The 24,286-nt window shown below is 48.2% G+C and overlaps 1 protein-coding gene across 4 annotated transcripts; it reads left to right on the top strand.

Moving 5' to 3' along the window:
• Nucleotides 1-369: 369 nt before the first annotated feature.
• On the top strand, nucleotides 370-19,413 carry LOC122120746 (ral guanine nucleotide dissociation stimulator-like). 4 transcript variants are annotated; one of them, XM_042694974.1, is made up of 18 exons: nucleotides 370-455; nucleotides 1,748-1,868; nucleotides 7,631-7,788; nucleotides 8,266-8,430; nucleotides 8,806-8,952; nucleotides 11,979-12,175; nucleotides 12,759-12,818; nucleotides 13,525-13,718; nucleotides 13,972-15,110; nucleotides 15,215-15,433; nucleotides 15,702-15,805; nucleotides 16,237-16,297; nucleotides 16,944-17,012; nucleotides 17,441-17,524; nucleotides 17,986-18,018; nucleotides 18,309-18,430; nucleotides 18,623-18,718; nucleotides 19,016-19,413. In XM_042694974.1, exons 8-18 carry the CDS (start codon nucleotides 13,553-13,555, stop codon nucleotides 19,269-19,271), a joined length of 2,349 nt encoding a protein of 782 aa, XP_042550908.1. In that variant the 5' UTR covers nucleotides 370-455; nucleotides 1,748-1,868; nucleotides 7,631-7,788; nucleotides 8,266-8,430; nucleotides 8,806-8,952; nucleotides 11,979-12,175; nucleotides 12,759-12,818; nucleotides 13,525-13,552; the 3' UTR covers nucleotides 19,272-19,413. The 4 variants fall into 4 exon arrangements, with proteins under 4 accessions (XP_042550908.1, XP_042550909.1, XP_042550910.1 ...); XM_042694975.1 differs by lacking the exons at nucleotides 370-455; nucleotides 1,748-1,868 and adding exons at nucleotides 3,278-3,365; nucleotides 5,267-5,346; XM_042694976.1 differs by lacking the exons at nucleotides 370-455; nucleotides 1,748-1,868 and adding an exon at nucleotides 5,334-5,346 and having other exon boundaries at nucleotides 7,609-7,788.
• Nucleotides 19,414-24,286: the final 4,873 nt, after the last annotated feature.

The following is a 24,286-nucleotide window of genomic DNA, read 5'->3' as shown; positions in this document are numbered from 1 at the left end:
CAGCTCTTCAGCTCAAGGCTAGCGCTCTACCACTTGAGCCACAGCACCACTTCCGGCTTTTTTCTTTTTGCTTCTGTGGTGCTGAGGAATCGAACCTAGGGCCTTAGGCATGCAAGGCAAGGGCTCTACCACTGAGCCACCTTCCCAGCCCAATTACTTGGTTTTTAAAGTCTTTTTTTTCCCCCTTTTGTTTTTCTTTTCTCTTCTTTGTTTTCTTTTCTGATTCTCAGGAATGATCTATATATTGATCAACATCTTATTTTATCTGTTCTTTGCAAAAACATAACGAGGAGCTATATAAGTACTCTTTATCCCTTTAACTGCTGTGAATTGTATACTAGAGTTTGTATCTGGAATGTTGTATAAGGCTCATGTGTGAAAGGCCAAGTGACAAGTCAGAGGCACTAGGAAAGAGAAGTGGAACCTTCAGGAGGAAGAGCCTGATGGAAGGGAAGGTAGGTCAACGGTGGGGCAGGGGGAGCGGCTTGCTCTTGAAGTGGATCCTGGGATCTTGGGCCCTTGTCTTTTTCTCTCCTTGGCTATGATGTGTATACTCCCACTATGGTGGTACTCCTTGCCACAGACTTGAAAGCAAAGGGCCAAATGACCCTGAACTGGAACCTCTAAAACTAAACTGAAATAATACCTTTCTTCTGTATAAGCTGATTCACCTCAAGTATTTGTTTTAGCAATGCAAAGAAGACTAAGCTGTTAGACCACCCAAGTGCATTGTGTACTTCCCTTATACACTGCTAGACATGGAAATTGTTTTTAATTCCACCGAAAGAAGCATTCTGTAATTCATATTTTTATGTATTTAACCCAAACGGGTTATCCTGGACTCTGAATAAAGGCCCTGTTGAATTTGTTCAACTTTATTCTAGTAAGTGAATTGTTCTCCACACAGGTTATGCTAATTTACACTTCATTTAGCATTGTGTATGTGATCTTGGTCATTCCATGTGTTTTTGTGCGCATGTGTATTCTGATACTGGGCCTTGAACTTGGGACCTTAAACTCTCTCTTGGCTTTTACACTCAAGGTTTGTGTTCTGTCACTTAAGCCATACCTCCACTTCTGGCTTTTTGATGGTTAATTAGTCATCAAAGACTCATGAACTATCCTGCTTAGGCTCACTGGGAAACCCTGCTACCTCAGATCAGCCTCCTGAGTAGCTGGGATTACAGGCACAAGCCACCAGTATCTGGCTTATGCCATATTTTTGTTGATGCATGGTATTGTTATATTCTTTGTGCTTTTCTCATTGGAAGGGTGAACCTGGCATTTTTATTGTATTCTACCTTCCTTTTTGCTGATGACTAGTGAGTCATGTTATCATATTGGGAGGACCTTTGAGACCATCCACTCAACATTACCTCTTAGAGATGCCAAAACCAAGAATGAGACTGTTTCCTTATTTCCTTACTACTTTTTCTTTTCTTTCCTAAGGAGGTTACATTTAACCTCCTCTGCCCCTTGTTGTTCTAGCCTACTGAGTTCAGCATCTCATCCAGTAGTAGAAGTGTTGGTACAGGCAGCAAAGGTGGAAAATTACAAGGAGAGAAAATGATGACACTTCAACAGCACAGATTTCCCCCTGGCCATCAGTATTTTTTACCCCAAGAACAAGCTTGTTTCCCATATTTGTGATCTTCCTTGTGTTTGACACAGGATCTAGATCTCAGGGAGGGAGGTCAAATGTTTGCAAAACGATGGAACCGACTCTAATGCACTACGTGGCTTACAGGGTCCTCATCGCAGGCTGCAAATACGTCTGAGGCCAAGAGGTATCTCATCTCTGCAGCTGGCACTGCCTTTCCTGCTTCTGCCTGTGGCTGCAGTCAACTGGGAACGACTGATAAGGAGCAGTAAGTATTGGCTTTGTCCTTATAGGGATGGGTTCCCTAGCACATTTTGCCTGATGCTCTGGAGGTTAGCCCTCTTGAGTGCAGCCTCCCAGAGGCCAGCTGTTGGGACCAGCTAGGTCATGATGTCGTAATATGGAGTAACATGTGTACTGGCCCTGGAGGGCCGTTGGATACTTGCTCGTCCTTTGTAAAGCTTCTGGTATTGCAAGACATTATTGGGCTGTGATTCAGCCAGTCTTGTGTTTTCACTACCATCACACCAATAACTGTATCTTCCTGACTCCCTAATTCCAGTGAAGGAGCCTGACATTGAGTCCCAGGGGGCCTGTCCCATATGATTCCCGTTTCCCCAACACACAGGCAAGTGTGATTGCTTGGTACTTTTCCAAAGATGTGAAATAAAAGAACACATTGTGAACAGAGTAGCATTGTGATCCTTTTTTCTTTTTGTGCCATTCCTGTGGCTTGAACTCAGGGGGAAGGCACTGTCTCTGAGCTTCTTTTGCTCAAGGCTAGCACTCTACCACTGGAGCCACAGCTCCACTTCTGACTATTTTTAGTAGTTAATTGGACAGAACTATACTACCTGGGCTTTACTATCTGGGCTGACTTTGAACCTTGATCTTCAGATCTCAGCTTCCTGAGTAGCTAGAATTATAGTTGTGAGCCACTGGTGCCTGGCTCTGTGTTCTATTTTATTCTAGATAATTTGTGTAACTCAAACAACCTGTGAGCCCGTTTGTTTTACATACAGGGAAACATCACATCTTGATATGAAAATTCCACCACACATCAAAAACTGTTAACATCTTACTTGTACAACAATTTAAATAATGTTTCTCAGTGATCCTGAAGACATGATCATTTGATAAATCATGGTTCCTTCAGTTTTAATAGAGTCACACATTATCTCCCTTCCTCTAGTTTGCCTAACTCCTTCCTGTTCAGGTCATAGATGTGTGTGTGTGTGTGTGTGTGTGTGTGTGTGTGTGTGTGTAACTGAATCCTTTCCAGAACCCAGATTAACCCCTTGTGGGCTCTCAGACACTTCTGAAGTTTCATGGTGTCTTTGGAGACAGGTGGCTACCGTCGTGCTTTCTTAGAGTTTTATTTGTTTTGAGCTTCCACCTGGAGTCTCCTTCAGCTGGCACATGGGAGGAGGTGTGGGGAGAGCCTAGACACCTGGCCAGGATAGTACTTGTTTCTGTGCCAGTCCAAGGATCGCAGAGTAGCTTGGATTACAGTAGTGAGACACTGGGACCTTGCTAAGAGAAATATTTCTAAGGGACACGTATCCTGTCCTGTCCTGAGGCTGACACAGCCTCTCAAGATGTGCACCTGTACCCAGTACTTCAAACTGGCTTGTGTAACCGATTTTTGTCATGACAGGAAAAGTCATACAGGAAGAACACAGAGAACTCTTGATGGAGGAATTTGCAATCCTGCAAAGAGAAGTCCTGGGGAAAGAACTGCTCAAAGGGTCCCTTCTCTTCACAGGTCAGTTTTAGTCTGTAGACTCATTGAACACTCAGCTCCTTTCCTTGTCTGGGAAGTTAGAGGAACATTGGCTGGGTGCACAGTATTTCATGTATTGTACATTGGATCATTTATTGTATGGTAGTCATTCTTTGAGCAAGAATAGGAGAAAAGGACCCTGTTAGAGATACCTGCTCTTGTGGTTGGATGAATGCTCATATGGGTATCAGGACCATCTGAGTGGCTTTTATTAGAGAAGGAAAATCTTTAGGATCCTGGACTTCAATGGGTGATAAGATGCTTTATCTCCTCATGAGTTTCAAAACAATGGAATATCATTGTCCAGATGTTTGAAAATGATATAGGAGACTTATGACAAGGAGGATAACAATATGTGTCAGAAACTCACATAATAGCCATGTAAAGTTGGTAATTATTACCTTCAGAACAGGTAAAGCAATAGAAGGTCACAGGCATTGAGCTCACATACCAGCCAGGACCAGGTTAGATTCAGTTTGTGGCAGGAGGTGGTAGGAGCTGTTCTGTAAGGTGTTCAGAGGAGATGAACTTCAGAAGATAGTGAGCAGCCTGGAGGGAGCTGATTTTGCTTCTAAGTTTGATGCTTCATTTAGGTCCTAGTGCCTCCATGAATTTTTCTGTGTGCTTCCTTAGAATTTTTCTGTGTGTCAAGGCTGGGGCTTGAACTCAGGGTCTGTGTGCTCTCCCTTAGCTTTTCCTCACAGGGCTAGCACTCCAACCATGTGCCACAGCTCCATTTCTGGCTTTCTGTGGTTCATGAACATGAGCGTCACAGGCTTTCCTGACCCAATGGACTTCACACCACGATTCCAGATTGCAGCTGATTCTAGACATGAGCTGCCAGCACCCAGCTACAACTTGTATATGTCATTCTCTAGAACACGCTCATTGTTTTAAGTGTTAATGTCAGAATCATAAGAAATGATTGACAAATTTAATATAACGTATATGAAGTCTTAAGTTTAGGTTTTGTTTAAGATTTGGGCTAAGGACGAAGATGAGCAGTCAGCTTCATAATCAGGCAGAAATTCTAGTGCATACACTCTCCAGAGTGTGGTTTTGTGAAGAGAGAAGGGAATATTTAGCACTCCATCAACTTGATGCTCTTGAACTAGCTGACCAGTGTTGCTGTTTTCTCTATTTCCATTTTCATGATGTGCGCCATTTCACATGGAGTTGATAAGAATCTGGATTTCAGGAGCTTAGCAGACCATGGTTGTTCTCCTCTTGCCAGAAGACTTTAACATTATTGGTGGCAGTGGCAAATAACTCAGGACTCTCTACCTGCTACACATGAGCTATGCCTCAGCACCTTTGGCTTTAGTTTGTTTGTCAGAGGGTCCTGAACATTTACCCGGTGCCAGATGCAGTCAGTGACCTTCCTAGTCCTGCCTGTGAGTACTGGGACCACAGGCCCTTATACTTTGATATAGACTTTGATATAGAACCTCAGTAACTTTTGTCCAGACTGCTGGTCTTGAACCACACTCCTCCAGTGTCCATGTCCCAAGTAGCTTGTATTACGGTTTGCTCTACTGTGCCTGGATTGTGGGTGACTTTAAATCATTTATTGTAGAGGCGTTTTTTTTTGGGGGGGTGGAGGGTAGCTGTCTACCTAAGTACATGTAAACTTCCTATATTTAAAGCCTAGATCTTTTCATCATACTGTTTAGCTGAATTGTGTGCTATTGCCAGAAGCATGTCTCATTTTACTAGCAAAATTGAAGTTCAAACCTACAAGAAGCTTTCTTATTTGAGGCTACATTTGGCTGCCTGGTAAGGCAAAGTCCCTGTGTCCATGCGCTCTCCCATGTACCTGGGTCCTGCTCTTTGTCAGGCATTCTCTTCTTCCTAGTCCTCACAGCATTTGTGATTGCCCACAGCTGGCCAATGGACGAAGAGCAGTTTGGCTTTCCTGCATTTAGTGGCATCTCTTGCCTGACCTGGCTGGTATCCTTCTTGGGTAAGCATTTCCTGGTGTCTGCTACTTTGGCAGAGCAAGAAGAGGAGCAGTATATGTAAATCACTGTGTACCTAGAGACCAAGGACAGATGTAAGTCATGAGAAACCTATGAGAAGGAGACTTCAGGCTGTGTCCACTATATGTAAGGGTGACAACAGAGAAAACCCCAAGGGACACAGCCAGTTGTCCAGGTGCAGCAGAGCTGACAGCTTGCAAAGACTAGAAAGTAGTCCCACTTGTGTTGCCTCCATTGTCCAGTAAGTGAATAGTTGCTTATAGAATTGAAGCATGTTGCGGAGGTCAAGTACTAGAATCTTTACTGTATACTTCTTTATTTGCATACTCAATTTAGAGATTGGCCTCTCTCTGCATTTCCTAGGAGGATCCTGATGTAGTTGGCTCAAGTGATCCTCATAACCTCGGCCTTCCCAGTAACTGGGACTCTAGGCCTGCACCCCTGCTCCCAGCTCCCTTCACGTAGCTTTACTGATGAAGAAATGGAGGTGTGAGAAACATGTTGCCATTCTTCACTGCCTCACATCTGAAGGCATGATAAACATTCTGAGATAGATCAGACTGTTTATATTACCTAAAGTTTATTTACATCCAATGTCTTTTAGCTGTCATAGCCAATGACTACACTCCTGGCTTCTGATGGTGCCTTGGAGGAGTGCTTTCACATGTTTCCAGTTATTTTCTTTCTCCCTCCAGCTTATCCCATTCTGCTAGAAGGAGATATTTGAGCTCAAACATGGCATCTGTCTGGACCTTATCATCACACCTTTTAGCTACTGATAACTGTTGTCTTGGGACAGAATTCCTTAAGTTACTTTCAGATAGTATAGTTGAGTGAATGAGGACACAGGCTGATTATGATAGTAGCCCATAAAATGCCTAGAAAAAGCCGGGCATCGGTGGCTAACACCTGTAATCCTAGCTACCCAGGAGGCTGAGATCTGAGGATCGAGGTTCAAAGCCAATCCTGGGCAGGACACCCCTTGACTCTCAGAAAACCGGAATTGGCATGTGACTCAAGTGGTAGAGTGCTCGCCTTGAGATGAATTGCTGAGGGATAGTGCCCACTCCCAGAGTTCAAGCCCCATGACACACACACACTCTCTCACACACACACACACACACACGCACACACACACACACTCACACACACACACACACACACACACACACACACACACACACACACACACACACACACGAATTGCCTGGAAAAGCAGGGGTCATCCCTCCAATCCCTGCTATACAAATGCAGTAGGAGGCAATGTCTCATGAGTAGCATGGCCTGGCCTTTTCAATTCTTTTTTATATTTTATTTTGTTTATTTTATTATAAAGATGCTGTGCAGAGGGGTTACAGTTATATGAGTAAGGCAATGAGTACATTTCTTGTCGAGCATTGTTACCCCTGCCCTTCTTCTCTCACTATCCCTTGCCATCCCCACCTCCCTCAGTCCTCCCCAGAAGGAAAGTTGTAAATTTCATTTCCAATATACTGTCCTATGAGTATCATTGTTGCAATGGGTCATCCTGTGTCCTTGTTTCAGCGATTTGTTATTTCCCTTCCCCTCCCCAAATTATACAAATGTATATAGAAGATTCAGGGTACAGGTGAAAAAAAAAAGATTCAGGGTACCAAAATCAAGTAGAGTGACAAACAGGGGATATACCATAGGGGGAAGAACATACAAAGGAAACCAAATAATCACATAGTGCATTAAAAACTACAATAAAGGAAGACCTCTTGGGTCCATATCTTGGGGTTCATTTCACCTAGCATCATCTTCTATGGTCATATGTATATAGCTGTTGAGCTTTTCTGCTCATCTGACAAAATAATGCTAGATGTATATTAAGTATTGCATATGAGGGAAACGATGGGGCCTATATTTCTTTGGGTCTGGCTTGCTTCAGTGAATATGATTTTTCCAAGTCTTTCCATTTCCTAACTAATGGTTAGTGTCATTCTTTCTGATGGAAGCATAGAATTCCATTTTAAATATGTATATATGTATATACATATATATTTATATATATCACATTTTCTTGATCAATTCATCTACTGAGGGACATCTGGGTTGGTTCCATATCTCAGCGATGGTGAATAATGTTGCGATAAACATATTTGTGCTGGTAGCCTTCGTATGGTTTTGTTTGTGATCATTTGGGTAAATGCTCCGAAGTGGAATCCTTATATATTAACCTGCTCCGGAACGGTCTGGCCTTTTACAAGTGTTTTCTGTCTCAGTCTGTATACTGACTCCTTGAAGGGGCAACTGAGGCACAGAAGTCAAGAAACTTCGCAAGGATGTTGTTAGACTTTCCTTGTCTACAACAAGTGACGGAGAGAAACTGTTTCAAGGAGGAAAGGAGTGTTTTGGCTTGCTTCCGGCCTCTTCAGTCCAGGCTTGGTTGTGAGAGGCTTGTGGTAAGTCAGACATCATCTCATCAGCAGTGAGCAATGGCAGAGGCTGCTTCTCTCATGCAGCCAAAGCAGGCTGCACAGTACAGGAAGGGGCAGGACAGACACTTAACCAGTGATCTATTGCACTAGGTCCCAACTGCTAAGTTCCCAGCACCTCCCCAGCTAAGTCCACAAGCAAAGGACCAAGGCAACATTTCCTATTCAACTAGTAACTGATCCAGGGATTTTCAGTCCTCACTCCAGTTGCCTTTCTGCGGTCCTCACACTGTGTGCATTCTCCCCAGCCATGCGGGAAGCACACAGAAACAAGTATAGACCACACATGGTACTGTCTGCATCTTCTCACAGTCCTCACATACCATAGTCCTTACTAATTTATTGGCTGTGTTTAAATTTTGTCAAAGTATGTATTCAGTTTGTTCAAGACCCACTCATGCAGATATCCAATTTAGAAGTAGTGACAAAAGCACCTGTATTCAGGTCCTCAGGATGCTGTGGAAGGAGGCACGGGCCCTGTCTGGTTCTTCAGGACTTGCTCCAGAATCGCCACCTTGGCCATGCCTACAAAGCATGTGCTGACATGCTGACACAGGTGTGGATGTGGCTTCCTGCAAAGAGAAGAATGAATTGCCAGTGCCCTGGTTGGTGAGTAGTTGCATTTGTAAATATTCCTGAGTGATGTCAAAGAGGAACCCCCTCAGTGAGCCCAGGCCTGGCTCCAGTGGACTGGGTAGCATCAGTTGCCATACATACTCAGGTTATGAATGAACCAGACCCTTCCTTTAGGACAGAATTTACCCAGGAAAATGTCCTCACTGTTGCACAGGCAGACATCGTAGCTCTTCCCTGCTATCGGAAGAGAAACAACCCAGAGAAAGGGGTCACAATTTGGAGAAGTGGCGTTTTACATACTTTGTAGGTTTTCAGGAGCTCTGATGGGAGCTTCAGTGGGAAACAGAAGGGAAACAGAGGACCCTGTCTGCTTTGGACCCAATTGTTGGTATTTTCTGGCATGTTTAGGTTGAGAGAGTCATGAGAATGTGATGAGAAGAGCACTAAGAATGCCGATGGCCTGTGGCGTGATGGACATCTGGCTGTCACTGAGCTGCCACATTGAGCCACAGCTGCAAGGAAGCTGAGTGCACAGTGAGGCCATGTCTGAAGAAGGTGGGCCAGCCTCCCCACCTGCTCCCCACCATGCGCTGTCTAAAGTGAGGCTTCTCCTGTCTTTTTACAATCTGCTAACCTGGCTTGAGGAGAAAGGGCCTGTCTTCAAAGAAACAGACGTTGAAGGTTCCATTTCAAATCTGGATCCCTGGAGAATGTACCAAGTGGAGGTGTCAGCAAGAACAGGTTCCAGAAAGAGTCAAATCTGTTTGTGCAGAAGCTCTGGGGCCAGGTCTTTAGAAGGAACTGGCTGCAGAAAGGAAGCTCATCCTGCACTGCCTGGTGCTGGCAGAGGTGGTGCAGAGGTGCTGCTGCTTGGAGCAGTAGGAGAAGAAGCAGTGGGTACCACCAGCACCACATCACAGTTGGATGTTCTTGGCTGTTTGCTTCCATTCTTACCATTAAACATGTTGGAGAAAGAGGATGAGTATGCCGCTACCAATCGTGGGAGTGAGATTTGGAGTTGTGTACAAAGAAAGTCCATACCATGGTGGAGCTGAATTGATTGTGCCATACTTCTGGTTCCATTAGTTCTTCCCCACTATCCTAAGAGGTGGACAATTGTCACTGGTATATTAGCCTTTGGAAATTAAAAATGGTTAAGTCTATAATGGTATAAAATAATAAGCACAGATATATCAAATCAGTGTCATAGGCCTGGATTCTACCTGCAGCCCTCACACAGTGGTCACTTCCTCAGAGCAGGCAGGAGTCAGGGACTGTGTCGTCAGGATAGATGGCAGGATCAGCGCCATGGTCGGCAGGACCAGTAACATGGTCCTGGTGATGGAGGTGGAAACCACATTGGAGGGTTACCTCAAGGGCTTCTGTTGGGTGGCTTTAGAGCAGGAAACCCTGGCCTCTGTTTCCCATGAAAAAGCCCCCACCATGGCTCCCAGTCAGGCTGAATGCATAGACCTCCTTGGCCCTGCATGCACGAACCATGCCAGTGAGCATAAGTTGCCATCATCAGAGTCTTGGGCACTGACTGTGACATTTTTGTTTTCAGTCATGGGGCCTGAACTTGGCCTCTGTGCTGTACCTCAGCCCTTCAGCTAAAGGCTAGTGCTCTACAAATTGAGCCATAGCGTCACTTCTGGCTTTTTCTGCTTATGTGGTCCTGAGGATTCGAACCCAGGGACTCAGGCATGCAAGGCAAGCACTGTACCACTGAGCCACCTTCTCAGCCCTGACTGTGACATCTTGAGCAAGGGAGATGGTGGACCTAGGGAAGGAGCAGACAGGGAAGGGCACACCTAGGAATCTAGAGGCAAAGGATGCCAAGGTTCTCCCTCCCCTGCCAGGATCCCCGTGGCGGAGGCGCCTGTCCACTTCCCTGTTGCTTGAAAAGTGAAGGCCTCCCATCTCCACTTTTCTCCACATCAACAAACTCCACGTCCAGGCTGCTCTCACTCTAACTCCTCTTCCCATGCGCAGTGGCAGCCGAATATTCTCAGCCCTAGGAGCTGAGTGGTGCCCAATCCACTCTGGTAGCCCGATCCCTTTGTGCCCTTTCCACCTCTACCTCAGTGAACATGGTGCAGAAATCACTGGCTCTCCATGCCCACACTGGTCACTCCATCAGCCCACCAAATGAGCCCAGAGATTGGCCTCAAATTCTCTTGGATCCCAGGCTGCCACACTCTCTGACTCTCCAGAAGAGTAGAGAGCTGAGGATACAGGACACTGAACAAACTCCCCATTCTTTTCAGCTTCCCATCTCACCCACCCTCTCATTCGCACACAGACCTTGTGGCAGGTAGAGCTCCAGTATGCGCATGTGAGGACCCATATGAATGAACACAGACGTGTGCCACCGTGCCTGTGTGGATGAATCTGTGTCTATGTGTCCATGTGAGGTCATGTGTGTACCTCTCTCAATAGGTGTGTTGAACAAGGGAGTCTCTCATTGGTAGGCTTCCAAATAGAGAAGACCTCATCTGTGTGTGCACTTGTGAAATGCTCACCCCCACATAGAGCTCAGATGTTGCCTTTCCTTTTTCTTTGTCGTTCATTGTTGGCTTGCATGGATTTGAGATAGAATCTCTTGCCTAGTTATCCTCCTTGAACTTGGTATCCTTCTCCTGGAAGCTCCTACTACAGGAAAGAGAGGCCTAGGCAAGGACAAGTGGTTTGCAGTTTATTCTCTGTCTAGACACCATGTGCAGGGACTGAATCTCTACAAGAGTGCAGTGAAAATGACTGACACCAGCTGTAGGGTTCCCAAGCATTGGATAGATACTGGGTCTTATTCAGTGTATAATATGCTCAAGCAGGTGCTGGGTGGAAGCACTAGGAATGAATGGGTGACTGGGGGAGGCAGGCAAGCACAGGCACTTGTACATGAGGAGACATTTAAACTGGTAGGAGGGATCTGGTGGGAACTCATTAAGTGTGTCCTCATAACCATGACATTAACTAGACAGAGGACAGTTGGTTGTGTATGTGGAGTGTGTCTAGTTTGGCTCCTGCCCTGCCATGGGGCCCAGCTAGCACCCAGGGGACATTTGCAGAGGTCTGGTCTGAGGCTGAGTTCAGAAGAGGGGACTTCCCTTCATTGATGATGTTATCTCCAGAGATGATGTCACAAAGGGCCAGCAGGAGTTGGTGCTGGTTATCAGCTGAACCAGCTGAGCTGTATGGAAAGCGGAGGGACAGCAGGATGTTCTCCTGCTGTTGCCCGCTATTCCACAGAACAGCGCCACAAAGCGAGTTCGATATTGTTCGAAGACGCTGGGTCATCCCTTGTCCCAGTCGCCTGAGAAGATCTACACCATGTATCCCACGGGTGAATCAAGGAAGAAGGAGGGTGTGGAGGGAGGGCGAGTCCCCTAACCTACTACCTTCTGGCAGCCTCAGATGCCATGTGTTTACATTCTTGAGTGGGGTGTAAATACATGAGTTTGTGTGTGTGTGTGTGTGTGTGTGTGTGTGTGTGTCCCCAGGTTATTTTCATTGTATGGCCCTGAGCCTTTTCCCAGTGTGCTGCTGTTTCTATGTTTGAACTGTGTCTCATTTCTTCACAGCAGTTAGAGTGGGTTTTAGCCCCCACCCTTCCTGATCCCTGCAAAGCAGGATACCTGCAGGGAGGCAAAGTGGAGAAGCTAGTAGACCACTTAGTGCCTGCCCTGCTCTTCGGAGATGCTGTGTTTGTCCCAGTGTTTCTGGGGACATACCGCACTTTCACGACTGCCCATCACGTGTTGAACCTGCTGTTCAACAGGTAAGTGCCACCTCTGATCCTAGGGATGGGTCCATTGGCTAGGCCTTGGCATGTGCTGCACCAGTAAGGATCTGCTTGGATCCTGACTACTGGCATGCTAGGAGCAACATCCTCACTGCCTGAGGCTGGAGGGGTGGGATGGGTCCTGAACAGGCCTGTCCACATCATGACCTTACACACTAGGGAGCGCAGGGATGTGGGCGGAGCTGGGAGAAGCCCCTCTCTCATGAAGAACTCCTCTCTACATCGAGGCCTCCTATGAATAAGACCTCAAGAAAAGCATTTTCCAAATTGACAGTGGTGGTTGATGTTCCATCTGGGCATCTTGACCTACCTGAACCTCACTAGGAAGCCCAGGGGAAACACTGAGAGACCCCATGCCCATTGAGGTGTGTGTGGGGGAGGAAGCTAATGGGCTCATCATCTTGTGTGGGGATGCATTTCCAGACGCTTGACACCACTCAGTGAAAGAACAGGGAAATCCTTGTCATCCTGAGCTCCATCCTGTGCTCAGAGAGACCACTGGGACTGTAGACATCATGTGCAGACACAGTATGTTTGACATTCTCATGGTGTCCCCTAGATACAGTCATTTCCTTGAATATGAGGAGGAGAAGGCAGGCGCGCAGGAGCACCTGCAGCGGTGAGTGTGTCTGGGGGAGGAGGGAGGGCATGTGTCTTAGGGGTGGTTGCAAAGAGCTGGCTTTGGGAGGCCTGGGCAAAGGGAAATTGAGATTCCTGAGGGGAAGGCTCAAGTCCAGGTAGAAATGTGTCCCTGCAGAGATTGTGTGTGCTTGTTGTGTGCCTATGGAGGGTGGGAGAAGCCTCTGGCATGTGACCAACCCAGTCCCATTTGCCTGCCCTGGGAATCCTCAGGACCACACAGAACGGGGAGGGCGACACTGCACCATCATGGACAATCCCCTGAGATTCCAGGGGCCTCAGTGAGTGCTCAAGGGCCAGGATGTGCTGTTTGGGTTGAGAGTCAGGACAAGACTGTTGACACCTGGCTCTATGTGAACAGGAGGCCACTAGAGGCTGCCCAAGTGAGGAGATTCTGGGTTCTGGAGATAACAAGCAACAGGACAAAGCACCCCAGAGATGACAGTTTGGGGAGCATGCCCAGGGACACCAGGCGGTGGGTGTGGGTGGGATGGTTTCATCTGTGATGTAGGTCTTGTCGCATCGCTCGTGTAGACAATGTGTGTAGTGCAGCCAGGTGACCAGGCCCGTTGTGGGCTATGGGCATGGGCAGGCCCAGGAGCCCAATTCATACACCTGTGTTTGAGGGGGTCTGAAAGGAGGGTAGGCCCAGCCTCTGACTCTGCTGCTTCTCCCTCTGCACCTAGAGCCTTCTCCTTCATACTGGGCTCCTGGATGAGGGAGTACCCAGAAGACTTCACTGGAGCACCGGACACGTCCTGCCTGCAACACCTGGTAACATATCTACACCTCAATATGCCTGGCTCTGTTGAGGAACAGCAGGCCCGCCTTCTGCTCAGCCAGCTGGAGCACATGCTTCTCAAGAAGCCAGAGCTGGAGGGTGAGTAGCATGGGCTGGCAAAGGAGAGAACAGGTGTGGGATTCCAAGCTTTGTCCACCTGAAGGCAGCTCCCATGCTACCATGGGGCCATCAACAGGACAGCCAGGGAACCTGGATGCCTTGGCATGAAACCTGTCCTGGCAGGGCTTCCTGGGGTGGAGTCCAGGGACTAGGGCTTCTCAGCAGGCAGGGGTCTCGTGGCCGTAGGAATGACTGAGGGGAAGGCAGTGCTGTAGGGGATCTTTTCTTGCAGCTGTTCCACCAACTGCCAGGCTTTATGAGGAAACCACTGTACACCCACTGGATCCAACACCCTGCGTAGAAGCAGTACTACCATGTCAGTCAGAGCTGGAACTAGCTGTAGCCTCAGAGGCCCCCTCAGCTCCAGGAGCTGCAGTGGAGCTCCAACAAGAACCCCATGCAGACGGATGTTCTGCCTCACCTCCGTCAACTGTGACCGAAGAGATCAATCCACCTGCAGGTCAGCCAATGGCCCACAGCCTTGCACCATCTCCAGCACCAAGTCTGGATCTTGACCTGCAATACTCAAATGAAGAAAGAGTGGCTGATCCCTCAGTGCCAGGGGCACTTAGCCCAGTGGTAGCAATGGCTCTAGAGCCAGCCATTGATGCACCAATACATGCCAGTGATGAGGGTATGCCAGTGCCCACTCCAGAAGCCCAGCTGCCTGAAGGCCAGTGTGACCCAATTCTGCAACCCGCCCAAGAAGGAGACGCATCTGCAGTTCAACCAGAGCCCTCCAAACCTATTGTAGTGAGCAGCTCAGGGCCAGAGCTAGAGGCTCCAGGAGATGAAAGCCTGGAGTCTGTTCTCGGTCCATCTGGGGAGCAAGTGGAGTCTCTGTGTCCGTCTGGGGAGCAAGTGGAGTCTCTCGGTCCATCTGGGGAGCAAGGGGAGTCTCTCGGTCCATCTGGGGAGCAAGTGCAGTGTTGCCCGCTTGCTGGAGAGGCTGACTGCCTTGAGTCTGTTGCTGAGCAGCCAGAGCCACCCGTACAGGAGCCTCTGCCGCCCAGCCGGGATGTAGCACCCGTCCCATCTGTGCAGCTGGAAGCTGACACAGGCGTAGGAGGGGACATTCCTCCAGTTACTTATTCTGACAAATACTATGAGCCGCCAGTGGCTGAAGACGCCGATGGTGCTCTGACCTGTGCTGCGGAGCAAGAGCCTGCTCGCCCACCAGCTAGCGAGGCAGACAGGCCTGCGGAAATAGACCCGGCTCCCTGGGAGTGTGTGGAGATGGAGGATGTGCAGATTTCCTCCAGGGGGCCAGCCCGGATGTCCATGCTGGAGTTAGACAGTGATGAGGAGACAGCTCGAGTGCTAGATTGGCTGCCCGAAGAGAAGGCAGATCAGTTCTCCATCATGGCCGTCGTAAGTAGCTTGGCAGGGCTGGGCGTGCGGGCTTTCCTTTGCACCTCCACTGCCACACCTGCCTCAGGGCAGAGTCATGCTGACCATTCATTTCATCTTTTCAGAAACTGTTCAAAAGACTCATCCCTTACCACCTTTTGAGTTACGTGTATGTACAAGCTGACCAGGAGGAGTGTCTGGAGCGCCTGGCACCCACTCTGCTTCCCATACTGGAGCACTGTGAGCAGGTCTCCAGTTGTGTGATCACCACGTGCCTCGGGGACCACAGCATGGAGGCAGCAGAGAGAGCCCAAGTGGTGCAGCACTGGATAGAGGTGGCTCTGGTATGAGCAGGAGGGGCCCAGGGACCCTTCTTCCCTTTTGCACTCCCACCAAGTGGCTGCCTGCTCACTCACAGCCACTGCCTAGCCTTAAAGCCCTCCTCCTACTCTGCCCTCACTTGGGCTGTGTGCATTCCTGCCCTGCTTCCACTGCCATTCCCCTCCCCCAAGCTGTCCCAGTTCAGCCTAGTAACAAAGGCCCAGCCCCAGGCCAAGCAGGGGAGCCCAGGAGTTTCCTCCACAGCTCTCCTCACCCATTCTTCACTCCTAGGAGTGCCACCTACGAAAAAATATCTCCACCTTATTTGCAATCGTGTGTGCTCTGCAGAGCAGCCAGCTCCAAGGCCTGAAGAAGACGTGGAGATTGGTTTGCAGGTGGGTGCACCTTTCTCCTGGGCAACCCTTGCTTCCTCAGCTTAGCGTCCATCTCCTGGGAGCCCAATGGCAGTGCCCCATGGCAGAGACCACAGCTCTATGGCCTTGCCTAGGATTTGCCTGCTAGGTTGGGATTCCTCTTCTGCCATACATTGCACAAGGCCCTTGGGGACGTTTTCCTTCAGAGACATCACAGCTACACCAGTCTGTGCAGTACTCTTCCAAGCAAAACCACTCTGGGAATTGGGGTGGAGCTGGAGGTTTCCCCTCAAGACTTTGTTCCTAACCATGTGACCTAAGGGTCACAGTGGCTCTCCCTGCACAGCCCTGTGCCCATTAGCATAAAGTCCTGCCTCAAAATGGGAAATCCATTCACACTCCTCCTCTCCCTTCCTCTCCCATCTGTCACCTTGTCTCTGCCCATCGTCCAGGGAGAGAGTAGCTGTCTATCAGGAGCTGAGGAGGATACACTGCCAGGAGCAAGTGTACAAGGTTGTATGAGCCCCGGAATAAGATTTGACCCTCGGACGGAGGCGAGGGAAATTTTCTCTCTGATGGAATTCAAGGAGCATATCCAACATAGCTAGGAGAAGCATCCGTCGTGGGCTTGGGTGGGGGACAGATTGTATGGGGAACAGGAGGTCCCTGGGGACCCCGTGGAGTGAGTGGAGGAGGCCACCTGGGTGTCTGAGGAGGGTGGAGAAAGTGACAGGGTTGGGTTGTCAAGGTTGCTGCTAAGATTTCCTGTCAAGCTTCCTCCTGAGTGTGGCCTGTGTTGAGGCTGCCTCTCTACACCCCGCCAGCCTGGCACGCCCAAGCCATGCCCTGGCTCTATTTCTGGGTGGCCTTCCCGTCCCAGGAGGGAAGCCTAGCCAGTCATGTGAGGTCAAGATGTCCCTTCAGATCAAGCAGCCCCAGAAACATCTTTTAGGGGATGCAAATGGCCACATCCACCATGGAGACAGGCCTTGGCATATGCTCTGGCCTGCCCAGGGATACAGTGCTGATGGTCACAGGGAGCCTGAGATCCTAGGGCCCAAGCCATGGCTGTCACACCACATTTGCGGCAAGAGGGGACTTTGGAGGGTTGAATGGTTAGAGAAGGAGTATGTTCTACATCCATGCTAACTGCTGCCAGGGGCGAGAGTCCAGATACAAGAGCTTCTGGAAGAAACTCAAGAGAGGCTGCAAGAAGCCTCAACAATTGGTGAGTGTGCATGCCTGAGGCCAGGGGCTTTCTAGAAGGAGTAGTTGAGGGGGGTCCCCCAACCCAACCGACCTGTTGGCCCACTCCCTTAATGCCCCATCACACCTGGCCTCTGCTCAGATGGCATGTTGCAGCAATGAGTTGCAGCCACACCACTAAGGCCTGCACAAGAGTAGAGGAGCAGGTGAAGGGCAGGGCCACAGACCTTGCCCGTGTGTCAAGTGCCAGCCCTGGAGGGGCCCAGACCTAGATAGATTTCCCCATGCAGGGCTGTCTCTTTGGTATGGGGTAGAGGGTGGATCATTGAGGAATGAGCCTGTCTTGCCCCAAGTTCTGCTAGATAGATGGCTCCATGGGACTGGGGTAAGTCGGGTTCTTGCGAGGAGCTTAACAGGACTCTTCTGATCTTTCTGCACCCAATGCCACAGGACTATCCCGAGGGCACAGTCCCTTACCTGGGCACCGTCCTCACACACCTGGCCTCACTGCACAAAGACCAAGATTCCAAGGATGTGAGTGAACAGGGCCCCAGCCCTGGGAAAGCAGATTGGGGACAAAGAGCCTCTCCCTGCCCCTTGACCTCCAGCAAGAGCCCACGTCCTCCCCAGCCCCAGAGTGCCAAGCACCACAGCAATCCTACTTGTGATGCCCTATGCCCTCAGACCTCAGTGCTGCTGATGACATGGGGCCATGTCTCAGAGGGTGGTGAGCAAGGGTGGCAGTGTGACAGCAGGTGCTCAAGCTGACATAGCATGTGTGAATAGCATGGCCTTGTCACTGGAAGCCTCAAGTCTCTGCCATGTGCACAGAGAGTTGAGCAGTGAGCTCCCTGTCCTCAGGACCTAGGCCTCCCTGCCCTAGACTGAGAGCAATCCTAGTCCAGCTGTGCACCCAGCCTGCCCTCTGCTGGAAGGACTTGGTAGGGCGCCAAGTGGAAACAGCATTTTCTTAGCACATATTCTTTGCTTTGCAGGGCTCTTGGCTGAATGTAAAAAGAAGACGAGAGGTGAGAAAATGACACCTTCCTCTGCAGGCAGCCAGCTGTGCGGGTCCCTTAGGTCCTTCCTTCCCTCTGATGTGGATGGTCACATCACTTGTCCTCCAGAGGTCAGGAGATGGGGCCTTGAGCTGGGGATCTAGGACAGCGTGCTGGGGTTGGGCACTGGATCTCAGTAGAGAAAGGCGAGTGTGTTGGGGAGAGACAAGAGTGAAGCCAAGTGAAGACCCGAAGTCAGCTGCCTGGCCTACCTTGCCCTGGTCCAGGTCCATCACCACTGTGTCCTTTCTCTCAACCAGGAATTCAAGGTGATGGCACTAATGAAGGAACTAAAGGGCTCATGTCAGGAGCTCCAGGTGGTTCCTGACATGAACTTCGTATCTTGGTTTAACAACATGAACCGCCTAAATGAGTTGGAAAGGTGAGCTGGGGTAGGCAGTGGGGGCAACAAACATGGGAATCCCCAGCACCAGTCCATGAGAGCCTGTTGTCTGAGTCAGCCTCCCACCAGACCTGTTGAAGGAAGGGTGTATGAGCTCCTGAGTCCCCAGGGCCCCTGGGAGGGAACCCCCAGAGTGGAGCCTGCTGTCCAACCAGCTACTTCTTGTCTTAGCTCCAAGCTATCCAGGGAGCTGGAGCCTCCCCGCCGGGTACTTGTCCTGAGCAGGAACAACAAGAGGAGCCCTCCCCTGAGGAAGCGCTCAGGAAAGTAAGTACATTGGCCCAGGGGCCAGGGACTCCCCAGGGTCTGGGTGGTGGGACAGGCAGCCTGATGAGCTGGGGCTGCCATCCCACCACCTGCCACACAAGCCTTTGGGTGGTGTGGCCTGAGCTCTGCCCAGCTCACTTCCTTCATTGGGGTCCCACGGTGGTCCTCAGAGGATTGGGCATATGGCTCCTTGAAAATGAACAGTAAGGAAGGCTGCCTCAAGCCCAGGGGGCAGTGGGTGTGGGACAGCCCTGTGGTTCAGGGAAGCCCTGGAATTAAGGCAGTCCCTCCATTCAGTTGCCAGGCTTTGACAAGAGAGCTCAGCAACAATGGCAGTTCCCAGTTGGAGACAAATGAGCAGCTCAGCGGTGGGAATGGCAGCCATGCACCCAGCATGCACTTGGGCTGCTCACCCAAGCCTTCTTCACACTGCAACCGATTATTTCAGTCGGCCCCAAACATCTGCATGGCAAAGATGACAGAATATGAGGGAATCTTGCCGTTCCTGAGCCCCCAGCCCTCCCGGAGAGCTGGGCATGGGGCTGTATCCTAGGCTGTCCTTTCTTCAGCCAAGATGCGTGCACCCCAACCAGAGAAAATCATATTCTCCAATGAGTTATGGGAAATGCGTTGCACAATGCACAAAGACTCAAATGTCAGGTCATTTAGATTAAAAACCTATGTGGAAACACTAATAGCGTGTTAAAACCATTTCTTTACAAGAGCAAGGTTTTGGTGGGTGCTTTTCTTTGCCTTCCTTAATGGCAGAGACTTCTGCATATTCTGTTCTAAGAAGAAATCCTTTCAGGCTTTGAGCTCATTTTTTTCCTGCAGAATGAGCAAGAGCAGGTCCCTCTAGGGGCTAGGCTTTCAGTCAGGTGTTCTCATGAACTGTTCCACACGCCTGGAAATCTGAGTGTTGAAATGTCTCCTTTGCAACAGCCATCATCTGTGTGGGAAGCTGCTGGCTTCTGTGCAGGCAGGGAATCCACCTCAACCTGCTGGGAGGGACTGGAGTCACCATGCAGGACCCTGGGGGGAAATCAAATGAGGCCACACCAGACCCAGGGCAGTGCTTCAGGGAGGGAGACACTGCTGAGCTGCAAGAAGAGCTAAACGTAGTCAGACCAAAATCACAGTTCTTCCAAAGCAAGTACCTGCCTAAAACTATAAGCACACTGATAAAGGGAAACCCAGGGAAACATGTAAAGGAGAAGATACAGATCACAGAAAGCACATCAGTCAAATGCCAGAGCCACTCAGTTTCCTAAGGGAATATAAACCCTCTTGACTCATCATTTCTTTGAGTTCAAGTAATTCTTCAATAGTTGCCCTCCTGAGCTCTTATGCCAGTTACAGGAAGAAGATATATTATCTCTTCTCCATTACACAGTTGAAGAAAGCCATGGCAAGAGCACTTCCCCTTTGTGTTTACAATACCAGAGTTCCAGTGAACAAAATTCCATCTGGCCAAGCAGACACACATGACCAGGAAGGAAAGTGGGGACTATGCTTCTAGACTCCTCCACAGAGCAGTAGCAAAGGAGCCCAGCAAGAGATCAATAGAGGTTAATGCACTTAATGTTGTTTCAATCCTCTACTGTAAATTACCTGCCAGGTGCTTGTGACTCACATCTGCAATTTCAGTGTCTCAGGAGCCTGAGATCTTCAACCTTATACAACTGAGATACACACTGTCATTCCAGATATCCTTGCAGACTGTTGAAACCTAAGACGGTCAAAATATAAGCTTTCATATCCATGACCATACAGTGGAGTTCAGATTTTGCATGAAAGCTACATTTCATGAAATGGTAAATTCTATCAGATGCAAGAATAGAATACTCAACCCAACTTCCTAATGGAATCACTGCCCAAATGAATGACCTAACAGCATCAGTGCTGGATGTGATGAGAGGGGAAACAAAGCTGAAGATACAATGTTTCGTTGTAAAGAGAAATGTTTCCTTTCTCCTGTGAGGAGCTTTCAGATAGCTTTCCTTATTTTGTCTTCAAAGATCATTGAGAAAGAAGTATCCTTTTAAGTGGATATTTTGGTTCAGCCATTTATCGGGAATTTCCAGTTTTATTGGATTATAAGCAGCAAATATGTACCACAATTTACAATCTTTTCGTAGAGCTTTTATAAGAAAAAATTTAGTGCTTTTTCTAGCTCTTTCCCAGGTCTTTCTCCTCCTCCTCCCCCACCCCCCACCGAGGGTCAAGATGGCCAGGTGTCAGCCAGAAGGATGAATAAACCTATGCCTTACCTGAAAAGAAAAAAGAAAAAATGTATTTGAGATCAATAAAATTGTGTATTGCCATTGCATCTACTACAGATGACTTGTTATCCACTGTCTGTAGCATACAAATTCTTATTTTAATCTACTAACATATTTGTCATTGAGATAAAATATTTTTCCTAATTTTTTTTTGGGGGGTCCGGTCATGGGGCCTCAACTCTGGGCCTGGGTGCTGTCCCTCAGCTCTTCAGCTCAAGGCTAGCACTCTACCACTTGAGCCACAGCACCACTTCCGGCTTTTTTCTTTTTGCTTATGTGGTGCTGAGGAATCGAACCCAGGGCCTCAGGCATGCAAGGCAAGCGCTCTACCACTGAGCCAACTTCCCAGCCCCTTTTCCTAATTCTTATATACTGAGATGTGAGGTTAGTTGTGTCATAATTTGTGTGTGTGTGTGTGTGTGTGTGTGTGTGTGTGTTGATCCTGGGGCTTGAACCCAGGGCATAGGCACTGCCCCTAAACTTTATGCTCAAGGCTATTACTTCTGGCTTTTTCGTGGTTCATTTTAGATAAGAGTCTCTCGGACTTTCCCACCCAGATTGACTTTGAACTGCACTCATCAGATCTCAGCTTCCTGAGGAGCTAGGATTATAGGCATGAGCCACCAGTGCCCTATATGATGTTAGTTTTTATCATTGTTGGTGACATACCACACTGGTAATTTACTCCCTACTCTTCTCTCAGGCAAATCTATCATATCCCTTCCTAGTTTTTCCTAGTTCAGGTTGGACCAGGATCCTTTGAACCTGCAGTCATCCATGGAGCTACACGCACAGGTGCATGCCGCCACACCACACCCAGCTTACTGTTTGAGGTAGGGTCATGCTAACAGTTTTATTCAGCCTGGCCCTGAAGTGTGTTCCTCCCAATTGCTGCCTCCCCACTAGCTGGGACGGCATGCATGAGTCATGTGTCCAATCTCATGTAATGTTTATCAGGCATGAGGAAGGGGGAAGGTCGGAGATCTGTAAGACTCTTCAGGGAATGTTAGCATACAACCTTCTGAGCTCCATCCAATATCTATGAATACCTGGAACTGAAATTGCTTCAGAGCCCATGTGCTCAAGGCTGGCCACTAGCCTCTGGTGTTACTTAAGAAGCAAAAGGAAGTGAAGTCATGGGGTCCCCATGGGAAGGGTTGTTGGGACCTTGGCTTTGCCATTATGTCGTTTCTGCTTCCTGACCATCACCAGCTCAACAGCTTTGTCATGATTTCTGCCTCCACACAGGCTCAAAGAGAGGGGGCCAAGTGACCATGGATGGAAATCCATAAAACCTTGGACCAAAAGGATCCTTTTGTCCTTTTATAGGCTTTGGTCAGGTGTTTGGTCACAGCCACAGAAGATGACAAAAGTGGTAGTTTTGGCCTGAGTCTGTGAACTGCTTTTGTGTGCTACATGTGGAAACAGGAGGTAGAAACAATAGGTTGAGGAGGCTAGCCAGCTCTATCTGCACACTGCTGTGCAGTAGGACTTTCTGTTGTGACTAACATCCCCCGAATGCTCTGCAACCCCATAGTCACAGGTGGCTACTGGACACTTGGAATGGGACTGGAGCAATTGAGAGAATAGTCAGCATTATTGGACTTGAGTAAATATAGTGTTCATAACCCTACCTGAGAGTAAGGACTTGGATAAAGAATGGGTGGAAGCATTCCTGGGACCTTGACCAGAGAGCTTTTAGTCACAAAATTACAGGAAATGACTGACTCCTCACTTGCAGAAGACAAGAATTCTGCCACAAACACAGAGCCACAAATTCCGATTTGTCAGGGTGTCCTTACTTCTAACGGAGATCTCTCCAGAGCTGCCATCTGCTCAACACCAGAACATGGATAGGTTCAGAAAAACCTGAGGCTCATTTCTTTGGCCATACTGCTTTGCTTTTCTGTCTTAAAGATGGAAGGCTCCTAAGAATCCCTGGCTATTTCTGAATACACAATAGCTCATTTCATAGCCTCTAACCTCCTCTGCCGTTTGACTGAAGAAATCTGTCTTCCTCTTCCATGAGCATCTTTTTCTTCTCTGCTTCTATGACAAATCTTGCATTGGGCTGTCTTGCAAAGGGCTATCTATAGATGTGATGTGAGATCACATGGAACACAAGTAAAAGCTAATTATGCACAGGCATGACTAAGTCACTCAGGTTTACATGCACATCATGGAAGGACCCCATCAATTCCATGGGGAAACTAAGCATATGGGATACACCTATAATCCAGGCTGTATGGAAGGCAGAGGTAGGTGCATTGTATTTGTATATGTTCCTCATTCTTGGAATCATTCTTTGGAATGGAATTTCTCCAATTGGACTTGATGAAATCTGTGTGTGTGTGTGTGAAATGAACATTTCAAGGGTTATGTCGTCTAGTGTTTTCCTAGTGGGTGATGAACCGGCTTCATTCCATAGCTGACAGACAAAGCAGCCATGGAAATAAAAAGAGCAGCCCCCAGACAAAAGTAATTATTCCCCAATTCTAAAAAGAGTAGATGAAAACAGGACGTAAGGTAATATTCCATGAAATAAGATAATAGTTATGAAGAATGGGAATTAAATTCGTTGGAAAAAATAGTACTTGAGAACAAAACTAGGCAAAGGAGAAAAACAGGAGGATGTACAGGAATAAAGTTGATAGAAAGCAGGGTGAGAAGAAGAGAATAGAGAAGATCCAGATAATGTGAAATAACAGAGAAAATAATATAACATACAGCATAACAAAATCAAGTTAAAGAATTTTAGGTTGAAAGATGATGAAGCAGCAATAAAGGCACAAGGCTCCTCAGTTCAAATTCCAGTTCAGACAGATAGAAAGATGAAGCAAGGAAGGAAGGAACGAAGGAAGGAACGAAGGAAGGGAGGGAAGGGAAAGGAAAAAGAAAGCAAGATAGAAAAAGGGAGGGAGGAGGGCGGGAAGGAAGGAACGAATGAACGAAGGAATGAAGGAACGAAGGAAGGAAGATAGGAAGCGAGGAGGGAAAGGAAAAACGAACAAAGCAAAGAAGGAAGGAGGAAAGAAGAAGAGGAAGGAAGTAAAGTCAGAGGAAAGGAATGATGGAACAAAGGAGGAAGGAAAGATGAAGAGGGGCTGGAAATAAAGAATGAAAGACACCAAAATCATCTTTTGTAGTCACAGACCTAAGGCACAAAGAATCAAGCAAGTTGATGTGAGCTGACAATTAGATCCAATTTCTAATTATTAAACAGAAAATAGTATTTGTTACAATCCACTGTATGGTATATAGTTTTTATAAGTGATATAGGATGGTG

Source organism: Dipodomys spectabilis, unplaced genomic scaffold, assembly GCF_019054845.1.
Source record: "Dipodomys spectabilis isolate Male_0828 unplaced genomic scaffold, ASM1905484v1 ptg000178l, whole genome shotgun sequence".
NCBI lineage: Eukaryota > Metazoa > Chordata > Mammalia > Rodentia > Heteromyidae > Dipodomys > Dipodomys spectabilis.
The sequence above is the reverse complement of the archived record's forward strand: the minus strand, read 5'-3'. Positions and strand labels throughout refer to the sequence as shown.